The sequence below is a fragment of the Dendrobium catenatum genome, unplaced genomic scaffold (assembly GCF_001605985.2).
Source record: "Dendrobium catenatum unplaced genomic scaffold, ASM160598v2 fragScaff_scaffold_574, whole genome shotgun sequence".
Classification (NCBI taxonomy): Eukaryota; Viridiplantae; Streptophyta; class Magnoliopsida; order Asparagales; family Orchidaceae; genus Dendrobium; species Dendrobium catenatum.
The window spans coordinates 202570-217231 of NW_021319036.1; the positions used below are offsets into that span (position 1 = coordinate 202570).

Here is a 14662-nt window from a genome sequence, read left to right on the forward strand (position 1 = left end):
TATATTCACAAAACCTCTTTCTACACCTCGATTTCATCAACTCGGGACCAAACTGACAGTCTCTCTAGACCCATCAGTTTGCAGGGACATCTTGGAACCAATAAATTGTTAACATATGTTATCATTAGCTTTACCGGTGTAGTATTATAATCTCATGTCGCGGTTTAGTAGACCACTCTATGTATCTATATATATATATATATATTCATGTTATATGCATATGCAAGTATAAGTAATAAAAGACATCCAAGTATTTCTAATATTTTTATATATCTAATATTGCAAGCCAAAATTATAATAATCAATCTCAATCATATCAGTCATGTTTTTAAGAATCGGTTATATCACAAGTCATTTTGATTAGGTAGCTTTCATATCAGAAGTCATCACTTACTGTCCATCGGTGTATCATATCATATCAATCTGTCTCCTTATGCCTCACTTTTTATATCATTTAGGATTACACTACAATCTTTATTTTAAAGAAAAGTCTGTTGGCACACTCTCTTGTACAGAATAACATATCTCCAGTCAATTTGAATCAGTCAATAATTTTTGGCTAGTTTTTCTTACATAAATATATTTCATAACATATATAAAATAATAAACAAGTGATAGTAATAGTATGCTTAATATTCAACTCATTGTGTTAGTCTAGTACATATAAAAAGCATATAAATACGACTAGTGAGATTTATAAAAAAATATAAGAAAGTGTGCATGTGCATGCATGCTTCTATCATGTGTGTGCTTTTTTTCTTTATACATTTGTTGTGTTTTGACTAAAAAAAGTTGCTCTATTAGTTAAGTTGTAATTGACATATCTAAGTATGATTGCCTAGTTGATTTTGCTTGATTAATTTACATTCTTCAGCTTCAACCTAGCTTAATGGAGTTTAGCACCTTCTTTCATATTATGCTTCATAACAAATATGACCACAACAGATGAATTATTACAAGCATTCCTATTATAAACTGATATTATAAGATTTTAACAATTATTTCTTCAATTTCATATTCATCTAAATTTCTCAAATTAGAAAATTTCCCCCAAAACTAAAAAATAATCGACAAAAATTCAATATTTATTTATGCTAATATGTGAAGAAAGATTAAAACTATAATATACTAAAATTTACACATAAAAAGTTTGCTAAAAATAAAAATATAGTATTTTTTTTTAAAGTTTTAATCAAATTAAAATTCATAAAACACAAAATAAATCAAAGATAGGATAATGATATCCTACCTTAAGATAACATATTTTTCTAACTGGATCGACTGACAAAAATCACTCTACGACCTACAAAACTTTAAGTTTTCTCTTCTGCCTCCTATCTATTTTCTTCTATTTCCCTCTCTTCTGTCTCTAGCTTGAGGAATGAAGAAAACAAAAAATAAAATGAATTTTATGGTTTTCTGTAATGGATAAAAATATTTTATTACAAAATATCTTTAGGACATAAATATAATTATATCAATTGTTAAGCTTTTCAGCATAAAATTCATATAAATTCTTTTATCTATTCAAATCTTGAGCTCTAAAAATTATAAAAAAATATTCATAAATTAAGTAAGCATGCTTAGAAAACTCTGTTGAAATCAATTTACAAAAAAAGATACCCAATGATCCCAAAAAACTTATTTGTTCATATATGTGTCAATTTTCTACACTAACCATAAAATTAGGGGAAAATTTCTATAATTAAAATATAATAATATCTATATTATGACAAAGACCATTTACAAATTACACTTGTAAAAACTCTTAAAATATTATTTGATTATTATAAGTCAAAATACGTCTTATAGAAATTTAAGGATTATTACACCATACTCTAACCAACAAAGCAAACACAATTATTTTTCATCAAATATGAAATATATCATTTATTTTTTTTACAATGTATCGCAACTTATCTTGTTCTTGTGGTTGGGAGTTTTAGCTCACCCCAGAATGTCATGGGTTCGTAGTATAGCGAATCGATGTGTCATACCCTCACTAATAAATCAACTACACAGTTTAGGGTTATTGGCCAGCAAATATGAATGTGTGGATGAGTTTATAGCTAACTTCGACTGCTATCATACCTAGATCTAGACTTCGTTTGAGACAGGTTTCTTACTACTTTTTAAAGTAGCTTTTTAGTATAAATACTTTTTTTTTTTTTTGTACTAGAAAGCTATTTTAAAGAAGACTAAAAAAATTGTCCCAAATGAAACCTTAAAATGAAAAAAAAAAATTGTTGCTTTCCTATAATAGTTTCTCAATGAACCGTACGGGCAACAATGGCCAAACCAAATGAGCACTTAGCAATCAAGCAGTTCAGTGGCGCAATTGATGGGCTATATGCAACCTCTAATGTTTTCATTCACACAATGCTCTCTTGAGCATTTCATCAAACAAGTTGTTGCCAATAACAAGAATACAGGAATCTATGAAGTATGCTTTTATCATTGTTCTTTTTCCTGTGATAAGAAATATATATATTTTTTTCTGCTATCGCAATCAATGAGGTTTCATTTGGGGCGGCTTTCTTAATGCTTTTGAAAGCAACTTTCTAACAACAACAACAACATCAAGCCTTTGTCCACTACTTGGGGTCGGCTACATGAATCCTCTTTCACCATTGTGTCACGTTAGAAGTCAAATTCTTATTTAAATCTAATAAAGAAAGATCATTTCTAATATTTTATAACAAAGTATTTTTAGGTCTACATCTACCTTTCTTAACATATGTCAAATCTAATACCTCAACTTTCCTAATCGGGTCATCGGAAGGCCTCCGTTTAATGTGACAAAACCATCTAAGGCGACTCTCTCTAATCTTATCTTCCACTGGAGCTACTCCAACCTTTTCACGTATATACTCATTTCGTATCCTATCTCTAAGGGCAAAGCCACTCATCCACCTAAGCATCCTCATCTCTGCAACACTTAACTTAGTATTATGCTTCTCTTTTAATTGCCAATATTCGGCACCATAAAGCATTGCAGGTCTCACCATCATCTTATAGAATTTTCCCTTAAGTTTGAAGGGACTTTTCTATCGCACAACAAAGCCGATGCATTCCTCAACTTCAATCATCTAACTTGAATTATGCTGATAATATCCCCATCTATTTCTAATAAAGGTAATGCATAGGAGTGTGTGAATTATAGAGGAACTAAAGCAACTTTTTAGTACAAGAAATTTTTATACTAAAAAACTGTTTTAGAAAACAGTAAAAAAGCCGTCCCAAACGAAGCCCGAGACAAGAATCCTTTTCACACAACAAGAGATTAACATTGTAATTGCTATTTCAAAACTCAAATTCCAACAACAATGTAGAACCTGTGACAACAGACGATTAATGGACATCACAATGAAGTTTCCAGTCCATAATGAACAAGAAGATGGCAGCTTTCTCACAAGTTCTCTCCTGTCCTTAATTCTTTATTCTAAAAACAGAACAAGTGGAATGATCCACTGATGAAACTCAACAACATGGAAAATGGATTTAAGCGTTGACATTGATGAAAGTGAGGTAATACCAAGCTGCAAATGCCACTACAAGAATAAGCAAGGGAAGCAGAATGTCCATGAAATTGCTGGAAGAAGCTTCAGGCTTCCTTTGCTGAACGTTCTTGGCAGGAAGAGAGTCTCCTGTGGCTGTCTGGTTTGGCTTTGGGCCCTCAACAGTGCCGATTAAGAACTCATCCATCATGCTGGTCGCAGTGGAACTATGGCCAACGTCCTCAAATGAGTCGGTGGCATCACCATTAGCTTTCAGAAGGAAGAAATAAAATGTTAAGAAGAATATATTTTAGGAAAAATTAGTAAGAATTGGAGAAAAACTATGGAAGGATATCTTGATACAATTAGGATGAGCATGAAAATTATTGAATTTATATTGATATTAGTGCAACATGAAATCTTCATAAGCGGTACTAATTTCAAAACAAATTCAATAATTTTTAGGAACACTATGTGGATCGGGTTGATTTCGGACTTTTGAGTCAATTTGAACCTGAACCGATTTAACAAGTTAGAAAATACAACCCGAATCTGACTTGTATGGCAAACTGGTTGATCATAACCCTAAAATTTTCAGCTCAGGTCAAATATTGACACCCCATATATGTGCTAAATATTCTGATATCTTCACTTTTTTTTTGTTATAGAATTCGCAGATCTATTGAATTGGATCTTTGCATAAGAGATGCTATCATGTGGTCAAGCAACTAGCTTTTAACTTTTTAGAGATCTAAAGCTTGAAATAGTAATGGAATTGAGAGCACAGGGAAACGAAGATGGAGGGAAGGAATTCACCTGAGGCTTGCAGAAGAACATCTTCTCCTCCTGGGTGATCCTCCAAGAAGGAAGTGACATTAAAAACCTGAATCATGAATAAAAATCCCAACTTTTATGCAAAAGCTCCAGATTTTTTTTAGAAAAAGTAGGGGGATGGAAGTTGAGAAAATATAATGGAAAATTTCTGAAAACGTAGAGAAAAAAAAAAGAGATTGGAAGATGAAGAAGGATAAAGATTAAACCTTGCCGTGGATGATCAGCCAGCAATCATCTTTGGAAGTGTGGTTCGAGATTTCAGAGAATGAGTACTTCTTTGTGGAATTCATCTTCTTTCTTTCTGTTGCAGTAGAAGGGAAGAAGGAAGGAGAAGAAGAAGTGAAAAGAGGAGAAGAAAGCGAAAACCCTTGAATTTTTTAAGGCTACAGAGAAGAGAGGATTGACGTAATTATACGATCACAGAAGAGAGGCGCAGGAAAGTCAGAGGCTCTCAAAACAACATTTTAGGGCCTTTTTTACTGGAGGGTATTCTGTGTGGAGTCAAGGTACAAGTTGTATTTAAAGTTAAGTGTTTACATAATATGTATATATTTGATATATCATCAAAAAAGTTATCATGCTCAGGCACAAATCTCGAGGCAGAATCAAGTTGTAAATTTCAAAAATTAATTCAGAGACTCTCTCAACTCCAATTTCAGTGAAAATATAGTCGAACTGAACCTCTCAGAAATACAAACCTAACGACACCAAATTCAACTCAATCCGAGCTCAAATTGGTCCAAATCAAGGACCCGAAGCACTGTTGGAAGGTTCAAACCATAATATGGATTACCAAACGGTTTCCAAACGTGACATGCTTATAGTCGAATCAAGCGGCTCGACGAGACAAATCCAACGAGCTTAAGATCACGGAATTCCAACATCATCAAGGCCTTCAAGTGCCTAATAAACGGTCTATGATCAAAGGATTCAACATCGGCCGTCCATTCAAACAAGGAGGCCCAAATAAGAAGAAAAGAGAATGAAGCAAGGAATAGAAGGAAGAGACTCATACTTGACCAATATCGGAGTTTCACGAGGTAGTCTACCGACGCCAGAGTTATGCCCGAATGCCATCTAACGCCAGATTTTTGCCCGGCTGCCAATTGACATCGGACTTCTTCGCGACGCCAGGCCTCCGCTCGTCGCCAGATTTTTATCTGACGCCTAACTTCTGTCCATCAACAGACTTCTACCCAACACCAGACTTGCACCCGTCACTGGATTCTTATAAGACATCAGACTTCCGCCCGTCTTCGTATTCCTACAAATGTTGGACTTCTGCCCATCGTCGGATTCCTGCATGACGTCGAAATTTTGTCTGCCATCGGAATTCCATTGGACTTCTATTCGATGCCAGACTTCTGTCGGTTGCCGGACATTCGTCGGACTTCAATCCGACGTTGGACTTCTGTCCAATGCTGGACTTCTACCCGACGCTATCCTTCCGTCCTCTATTGTTAGACAACGGTCTTTATGACCTCTGTCCCTTGCCAATAATGATCCTTTCGACTTACGTTGCCCACCGACTATAGTTTTTTCGACCTCCATCGCTCACTAACTATGACCTTTCCGACCAAGCAAATACGTCAACAGTGACTCTTTGTATTCCAACCATGTAATGTACTTCATATGATGTACATCAAGCCAAGGCCTTCCCTCTAAAGAAGGGCTTCAATTGTAATCGACTGCATATAATAGTGCATTCATTTAAACTGGGCTAGGCCCCGTGATTTTTCCCCATTTTCAGGGGTTTTCCACATAAAAATTTTGGTGTCTCCTATGAATGACGCATCATCTCTCTTTATCTGTGTGCGTGCTGGATCTTCGTACAAAGCTAAGATGTTAACTTTATATTTAACTACAGCTGCGAATACTCCATGACTCGAACCTGAATAAAAAATTTCGTGTTAGACTTGACCCGATTTCAAAACGGGTTGGGTTCTTGAATTCGACCCGTTTGAAAAAATGGGTCGGGTTCGATGTTGACCCGGAAACCTCATGGGTCGACCCGAAAACCCGTTTGAAATGAGCTGACTGCGCTGCCCGAGCTCGCCTGCGTCTTGTTTGAGGTGCCCGGGCATGAGGGTGCCCGCGCCCTGGCCCGAGGTTACCCGCATCACGTTGCGAGCTCCGCTGTCTGTCGTCTAGCCGTCTGTCGTACCACTGTCGCCGTCCAACTGTCAATTATGTCGGGTCAGGTCAACCTGGTAACACGATTGATCGGGTTAGGGTATACCCATATGAACCCAAATCCGACCCAAATCTAAACCAAAATCCAATTTTGACACCTACTCGCACTCCACACAAAATACTTTCTCTTTTTGACAACATGATTTGCGCTGATTTAATGAGGATTTTTTATAAATCCAGCTTAAATGCCAAAGAAGTCCGTTGGGGGTGGAAGTCGCGCATGGGGAAATCTTATCCTTCCTCCAGCTCGGCGAAAAGAGTAAATTGTCGAGCCCTCTCCAAACGTTTATCGCTCCGAAGCGAAGGTCCACTCTTCTTCCATCTTTCGACGCCGCTCTACACTTCCGTTAGTTTAGCTCTGTAAAGAATTCGAATTCCGACTGTGTTCAAGCTCAAATGGAAAACTACCTCAATACCTTCTTGCCCACGAAATCCTTCCCAATTTTCAGTTCCCCGCCTGCAAAATGTGTTTTTGAGGTTTGTAATTCTAAATCTAAGGCCTTCTTTAGTAGAAGAACTAGGGTTTATACTTGCAAAATGGAAAACAGTTCTATGTATTTGAGGGAGGTTGAGGAAAAAAAACAGCCTTCTCCCAGTTGGGAATTAGAGTTCTTGGGAAAGGCCTCTTCAGCGAGTTCTCAGCAAACCCATCAGAAGCAGCACGAGAAATCCAGGCTGCTTAAGGACACTGAAAGCATGGATTGGTGTGTTAGGGCTAGGAGGGTTGCGTTGAGGACAATTGAAGCGAGGGGCTTGACGTCATCCATGGAGAAAATGGTAACGTCGAGGAGTAAGAAGAAGAAGAACAAGAAGAAGGTTAAGGGGATCAAGGAGAAAGTGAACAAGAAGAAATTTTTGGAAGATTTAAATGATTCTTTGGAAGGCATGGATTCGGAGGATGAAATAGAGGAAGATAACAGCGACCTTCTTACTAGAGTGAGCATGTTTGCTGATGGGATGTTTGAAGAAAGGAAAGAGAAAGCCAAGGAGGCTTTTATTGAGAAATTGTCGAAGTTTTCAGGACCTTCTGATAGAAAGAAAGAGATTTGTCTCAACAAAGACATTGTTGATGCTCAAACTGCAGAGGAAGTTCTTGAGGTAGCAGCAGAAGCTATATCAGCTGTGGCAAAAGGATTGCATCCTTCTCCTCTAACTCCTATCAATATTGCAACTGCTATTCACCGCATAGCCAAGAACATGGAAAAGGTCTCCATGATGAGAACTCGCAGGCTGGCATTTGCCCGCCAAAGAGAGATGTGTATGCTTGTAGGTATTGCAATGGTTGCATTGCCTGAGTGTTCTGCTCAGGGGATATCAAACATTGCGTGGGCATTATCGAAGATTGGCGGGGAGCTACTCTATGTTTCAGAGATGGATAGAATTGCTGAGGTGGGAGCTCTTAAGATTGGGGACTTCAATGCACAAAATTTGGCAAATGTAGCTGGTGCTTTTGCATCAATGCAGCACTCGGCTCCTGAACTCTTCTTGAGATTAGCTGCTAGAGCAGCTGAAGTAGTTTGCACTTTCAAGGAACAAGAGCTTGCTCAATTATTATGGGCATTTGCATCTTTGAATGAGTGTGCTGACCCTTTGTTGGATTCGCTAGATGAAGTTATCAAGGAGTCAGTCAATCTTGTGGTATTCGAAGAAGCAAGGTTAAATTTGCGATATAATATGGACGATAAGACTGATGAGGTTGCTGAGAATACCAACAAAAATGTTGGAGAAGAGAATTTAAGTACCTTTGAGCTTCACTTCAGCAGAGATCAGCTTGGGAACATAGCTTGGTCATATGCTGTTCTTGGAAGGATGAATAGTTTATTCTTCTCTCATGTGTGGACAACTCTGAGCCGACATGAGGAGCAGAGGCTTTCAGAACAATACAGGGAAGATATCATCTTTGCATCACAAGTTCATCTAGTAAATCAGTTATTGAAGCTCGAGTACCCTGAAATTGGTTTATCATTGAAAAAGGATATTGAAGAGAAAATATCACAAGCAGGAAAGACTAAGCGTTTCAATCAGAAAACAACTTCTTCATTCCAAAAAGAGGTAGCAAGGCTTCTTGTCAGCACTGGACTTGACTGGGTCAGAGAATATCCTGTTGATGGTTACACTTTGGATGCTGTATTGGTTGATAAGAAGCTTGCTTTTGAGATTGATGGTCCATCACATTTCTCAAGGAATTTAGGCAAGTTTTGATCACTGGTTCTAAGGGACTTGGGCTTCATTTGGGATGGTTTTTGGCCATTATTTTTTCACTACTTTTAATAAATTTTTGTGCTAGAAAGTTATTGTAGAAAGCAGTTAAAAAATTGTCTCAAACGAAGCCTTAACATTTTTTTTATCTTAGCAGTTTTTTTCTTAAGTTAAAGGAATTATTTGTTTGACTAATTTATCATTCATTTGATTATGACTCAAATTGGCATTTGTGCAGGGGTTCCTTTAGGTCACACAGTACTCAAACAACGATATATATCGTCTGCCGGTTGGAAACTAGTCTCTTTGTCATATTTAGAGGTAAGTCAACAACTGACCGAATGTTTGTTATTGCTTAACTTAAATGAAAGTGATTACTTAAAAAAACATTCTTTATTTTTATTGTTGCTGAATTCTTTTTGTCCGGATATCTCTCAACTGGATGAATATTGGGATGATCTTTAAAAAAACTCCAAAATCCCATTCTCCTATAAAATGAATATAAATTTTCTGCTTTCCCATGTGGAGATGAATGTGTGGATCAAGAAGTCAATTTAATGTGCTTGTTGAAAGATAAGGGCATTTTGACTTTGAATTTCTTTGGGAATTCTACCAATTCAAAATCCTCACAATTAAACATACAAAAGCTAATGAATTTAATAACTACATCAACAAAGTGTACAAATATTTGAAACAAGATTTGATACACTAATACAAATGAGTGTAGAAGTGATAATTACAGTGGCAAATCTAAACGATTTTATACTAAAGTACATTAGAAAACATGCAATCATAATCAATTAAATCAATCATACAAATGTGCACCACACAAATGAACTAAGGCATAGTTTAAATGATTAAACTAGTTGGGTAATCTATAACTATTAAGCTTAATAAAAATGAAGCACTCAACTACACAAGTTATTATATTAAAACCACAAACATCAAAGCTATACAAGTGTTTATGCAACCATTGGTGATGCAAATAGATTTATGGTATATATGAGAGCAATTAACTTTAAAACACTAGTAATATCTACTTTATAGAAGATAAGAATAGCAATTAATTGAAAAATCATCACATTAACATTCAAGCATTTAAGAGAAATATGAAAACATGCAAGGAATTTAAATCTACAACTATAGAGAAAATTTTGACATGATAAATTTTTATGTGGACTAATAATCACCAATGTCTAATGACTACCTAGATTAGGATTCCATCATTGAACTTGCAAGTCCTGCTTCTTCATTTCATTTATTAGATGGAGAAATATTTACATTATCTTGCTTACACCAACTTAGCTTTTCCGCATAAAGCTCAAACAAGTTCCACTTGGGTGGCTGGGATTTTTATTATTTGTTATTTAATAATAATTATTATTATCAAAATATTGATTTTTTTGGTAAACTCTGGTCGCTTGTGCTCATCTAAATTGCATCATCACTTCATGCGCGAGTGAAGTTTTTAATTTCCTCATTCATGTGGCATCCCATGCAATATTGGTGTCTATTTAAGCTATTTTTGTTGTCCTAAATGCATCCACGCAGTCTATTTTGCGAATGGGTGTTATTCAAACAAATTAGATTTTTAGTCTGCATGTTTCAGACAACATTTGCTTAAAATTTCGTCTTAGTCTTAGTCACTTGCTTTTTACCGTATTTGGTTGGATTAATCTCAAAGCAGTTGTCGAGGTCAACATGTTTTTTCTCAAATTATGCTGGGTTATGGCCTCCCATTGATTGTGGCAAAATTTAAAATTGGACATGTCATATTAAAAGTAATAGCTTAGCCGCCAAGCTATTAGGAGCTTGATTATAAGCCAGAAGATTTTACAGACTTTGATTTTTATGAAAATCATATTTTTAACTCTTGTAAATTTTATCAATATGCAATTAAATAGCTGTATGTGAGGTCATTAATTTCTAAGTTGAGTGGGATAGAAAGAACATTATGAAGTTAGATGTATGAAAGAATTAAGATGAGTAAGTTAAAAGATTAATTATATTAAAAAAATATTATTGATATCTATTAAAGATAAGACGAATGAACATAGATTTAGGCATCGTTTGGGATGATTTTTTTGTTGCTTCTTAAAACATTTTTTTATTATAAAATTTTTAACTTTTGTATTAGAAAGCTGCTTAAGAAGCAGAAAGAAAGCCGTCCCAAACGAAGCTTAAGGTGGCAGCAAATTGAAAAATGAGGATTCATATTGTCAACCGTAAATAATTTGGATGTTTGAACTCTTGCTGAGGAAATTTTTGCTATTTTTTTTAAGAAATATTTTTATTGAGCACAATATTTAAGTTTGTGGTGCTAGCAGCAATTCTTGTTGTCTTATTTATATGCTATTTTCTTTGATAACTCTAAATTCTTTTTTTTTCTACAATTAACCAACCCTTCATCATTGACCATCCTTACATCATTGCTTCCTACAGTGGGAGGAACTCAAAGGCGGCTTTGAGCAGTTGGAGCATCTAAGAAAAATCCTTGGCATACATTTACACGGCAGTTCAGAAGACCAACCAGAAAATAAGGCTAAGTCATGATATCGCATTCTTCATCAATATTCAACATATGACTTTGTAAGTTCTAAACTATTCCACCATTCTTGAAAAAAAGGCAAGTTGTTCAGATGGAATGATTCCTTTGGAAAATTTTTGGATCAGAATAGTTTAAGATGACTATTAGACTTCGTTTGGTACGACTTTTTTTGTTGTTTTCTAAAATATTTTTTTTTAAAAAACTGTTTTAGAAAGCAACAAGAACGCTGTCCCAAATGAAACCTTAAAGTTATATATTTGCTTTGAGATGAGAATAATATATAAATAATCAAGAAAAAATTATATTGTATTAATCTCAAAGCAAAATCATTGCTTGAGAGTTATCCTGATCAAATTTAGGTAACAATACTTCTATGATGGATCAAAATATATTTGCAATCACATTTCATTAGGGCACGACTTATTTTAATTTGCTTCATTTTAATTTGTTTGGATTGAACTCGACAAATGATCGGTTGATCGGTCAACAAATTGTGTCATTGAGCTATTGATTCAGTATGTAATATGTATTTTTGGAAATGCTTGAAAGTATGATCATTAATATGTTTTTTGCTCAGTTTGTACATTTTATATGGTCATAATTTACTGATTTGGTATAATTGAATAACATATATGCCTTTAAGGTAAGCTAGAGTCATCTGCACATAGTGGTAACCTAATTTACATTTTGTTAGATGTTCAGCCCTTTTTTGAGAGGCAAGAAGTATTTGCTTTGGTAATGTCTGAAGCAGTTGCTCATCTTTTGGATTACATGCTAGCTGGCTGGTGGTAATTGGCCTATGAGAAGCAAATTACTCCCTTGTCTTTGTTCTTATTTCTCTAATAGTTCTTCTTGTCATTAGGCCTTTGGAAGGTTTTTTTTGTTAGTTCATGGCCTTCCATTAAGAAGGCATTATGATGCATCTAGGTAGATCATTTTACCATAGGCGACACAATTCGAGATGATTGACGTCTTGAAGATGGCTAGAATATAGAGGAAAATTTTCCTTTCGGGTAGTTTTTATGTTATAAACTTCACTACCACTTATGATTGTCGTCAAGCTCAAGTGATCAATCTATAATGGAGCAATCAATATTGAGAAGTTTGATGGTTAGTTTGAGCTTCAAAAGACTTGATTTCTTTTGTCGGAACGAAAGATATATGTACCCACTCTCATGTGAAAGGAAAGAGCCATGATCTGATAAGGATGACCTAGAGCTAAGTCGAGGCCATTTTGAAAACATTTCCATGAGTGGGAGGGATGTATTTGATGAAAGAGATTGAAAAAAGGATTCGGATTGTTCAGTATGTTATTGAACATCATAAGTAGGCGATTTCTCCGAATGTAGTCTGGAAAGAAATCTAAACTTTGGTGGAGTTCATCGAAGGTTTGCATGATCACCTTCGCCGAGAAGTATAGTTATTTTCAATTATCTAATTTGATGAAGCCAATTGTAATTCAATTTCCATGGAATCCAAAAATTGACCAAAGGACTAATGATAGGAAGAATTATCATATAAATAAGAAAAAGAGAAGAAAAAAAGGGAGGAAAAAGTAATTAGGGTTGGTAAATAATAACAGACTTTTCTCCACACATTGAGGTTAAAACATAAAAAAATTTGGCATATGAAGAAACAAGTGGAGATTGGTGGGACACAAAAAGTGAGAACTATGATGGCTTGCAGGAAGCCAAGTACAAGGAAAAAAGTTGTAGAAATTAAAAAAAAAAGTTGTAGAAATTTGCAAAATAATTTGATGTTCAAATGTGAGAAATGGTTACTCAATTTTGAATGTTAAAGACATTTTTCTCCTTTATTTTAGTAATTAATTAGAATTTTGAAAATGTTTTTAATTATAAATATGAGTCATTCATTATAAAGCTTTAAATTCCCAAATTTGAGATTTCTTATCTCTCTCTCTCTCTCTCACATCATCTCGACCAAGGTTATAAATGAGTCGAGTCGAGTTCGAGTCACCCCTAGCTTTAGCTTTGATTAATTACACGAGCTCGAGTTTGAGCTCGAGTTTTATTCTATGAGTTCAAATTGGCTCACAAGCCTGCTAATTTACTATGAAAGAGAGAAACTAATTATCATTATAAAACTATTAAATGCTTGAGAAATAAGAACAAAAAAAATATTAAATAAGTTAGTATAAGAAAGTGAGATATGCTTTTTTTAAAATTTTAAATAATTTTGTATAAAAAATTATAAATGCTAATATATTTTAAATGCATTTTATACTATTTTTTTTTAAAAGAGTTGTCTCGTGAGCAAATTAGTCCGGCCAAGGCTGGCTCAAACTTGGCTCCTTAGCTGATTGACAATCTCTTGTGGTGAAGCAAATTAGTACCACAAGTTGTCTCCATTTTGTGAGTACTTTTGTCTTTAGGCCAAGTAAAGAACCACCATAATCCATTACTTCATTTGGTGAAGCAAAAATCATGTTGTAATTGTATATTGTGTCAAGCTCTTGAGCTTGAGTATGAATGCTCAAGCCGAGTTCGAGCTTATTTCCTATGATTGACTTGATATCGAGCTGCTTATTTGGGTGACGAGTTGAGCTCGAGTTTTTTGACTCATCCCTAAAAAATTTGCCATTGATAGTGTAAATTTAATGCGGGTAACAAGTTCTGCCCAATAATGGAGCAAAAGAATCATGAGAGAGTAATCTAATTCATTATTTCATCCATGCCCTAAAACTCCTGATAAATTATATATATAAATACAAATGACATATTAACTATAATTAAACCTAAAAAAAAAACCTCAAAAATACATATTTAATTATTTAAATACTAATCTACATAACTCATTATAATTACTACCTATGGCATTTTTTGACAAACTGAAATCTAAAAAATAAATAAATTAAATAAATTAAAAAAAAAAATTACATGCCACAAAATTAGCATTTAAATTAGGAATGCAGCAAAGAAGAAATTAGCATTTAAATCAATTTCAGCTGTGAGGTTCACTAGCCGGTGGTGATTTTGCCTCATATATTTAGGCTTCATTTGAGATAACTTTCTTATTGATTTTTAAAATATTTTTTTTTTGTATGAAAAATTTTGATTTGAGAAATTTTTGTATCAAAATTTACTTTAGAAATAGTAAGAAAGTTGTCTCAAACGAAGTCTCTGTTTGCATTTGTGACAACTTTTGTATTGCGTTATAAAGCAGCTTTTTAGTACTATTATGGGCTGGAACAATCGTGGTGATATAGAGATAAATAGATTAACATCTTAGCTTTGAATGAAGATCTTGCACATAGACATAAGAGAGATGGGTCATGGGAGCAGTATTTACAAGAGATATCAGAATTTTTACTTGAAAAACTCTAAAAACGGAAAAAACTACGAGGTTTTGCCCGGTTGAATAGAATCCACTA

At 34.6% G+C, this 14662-nt stretch overlaps 2 protein-coding genes across 2 annotated transcripts; one reads left to right on the top strand and one right to left on the bottom strand.

Moving 5' to 3' along the window:
* Window positions 1-3265: 3265 nt before the first annotated feature.
* Window positions 3266-4828, bottom strand: LOC110097867 (cytochrome b5). The gene is made up of 3 exons (XM_020824492.2): window positions 4538-4828; window positions 4314-4380; window positions 3266-3767 (listed from the first exon to the last, which is right to left on the bottom strand). Exons 1-3 carry the CDS (start codon window positions 4619-4621, stop codon window positions 3502-3504), a joined length of 417 nt encoding a protein of 138 aa, XP_020680151.1. The 5' UTR covers window positions 4622-4828; the 3' UTR covers window positions 3266-3501.
* Window positions 4829-6706: 1878 nt separating this feature from the next.
* Window positions 6707-11368, top strand: LOC110097876 (RAP domain-containing protein, chloroplastic). The gene is made up of 3 exons (XM_020824507.2): window positions 6707-8715; window positions 8962-9044; window positions 11166-11368. The coding sequence occupies exons 1-3, from the start codon at window positions 6921-6923 to the stop codon at window positions 11274-11276; spliced, it is 1989 nt and encodes a 662-aa protein (XP_020680166.2). The 5' UTR covers window positions 6707-6920; the 3' UTR covers window positions 11277-11368.
* Window positions 11369-14662: the final 3294 nt, after the last annotated feature.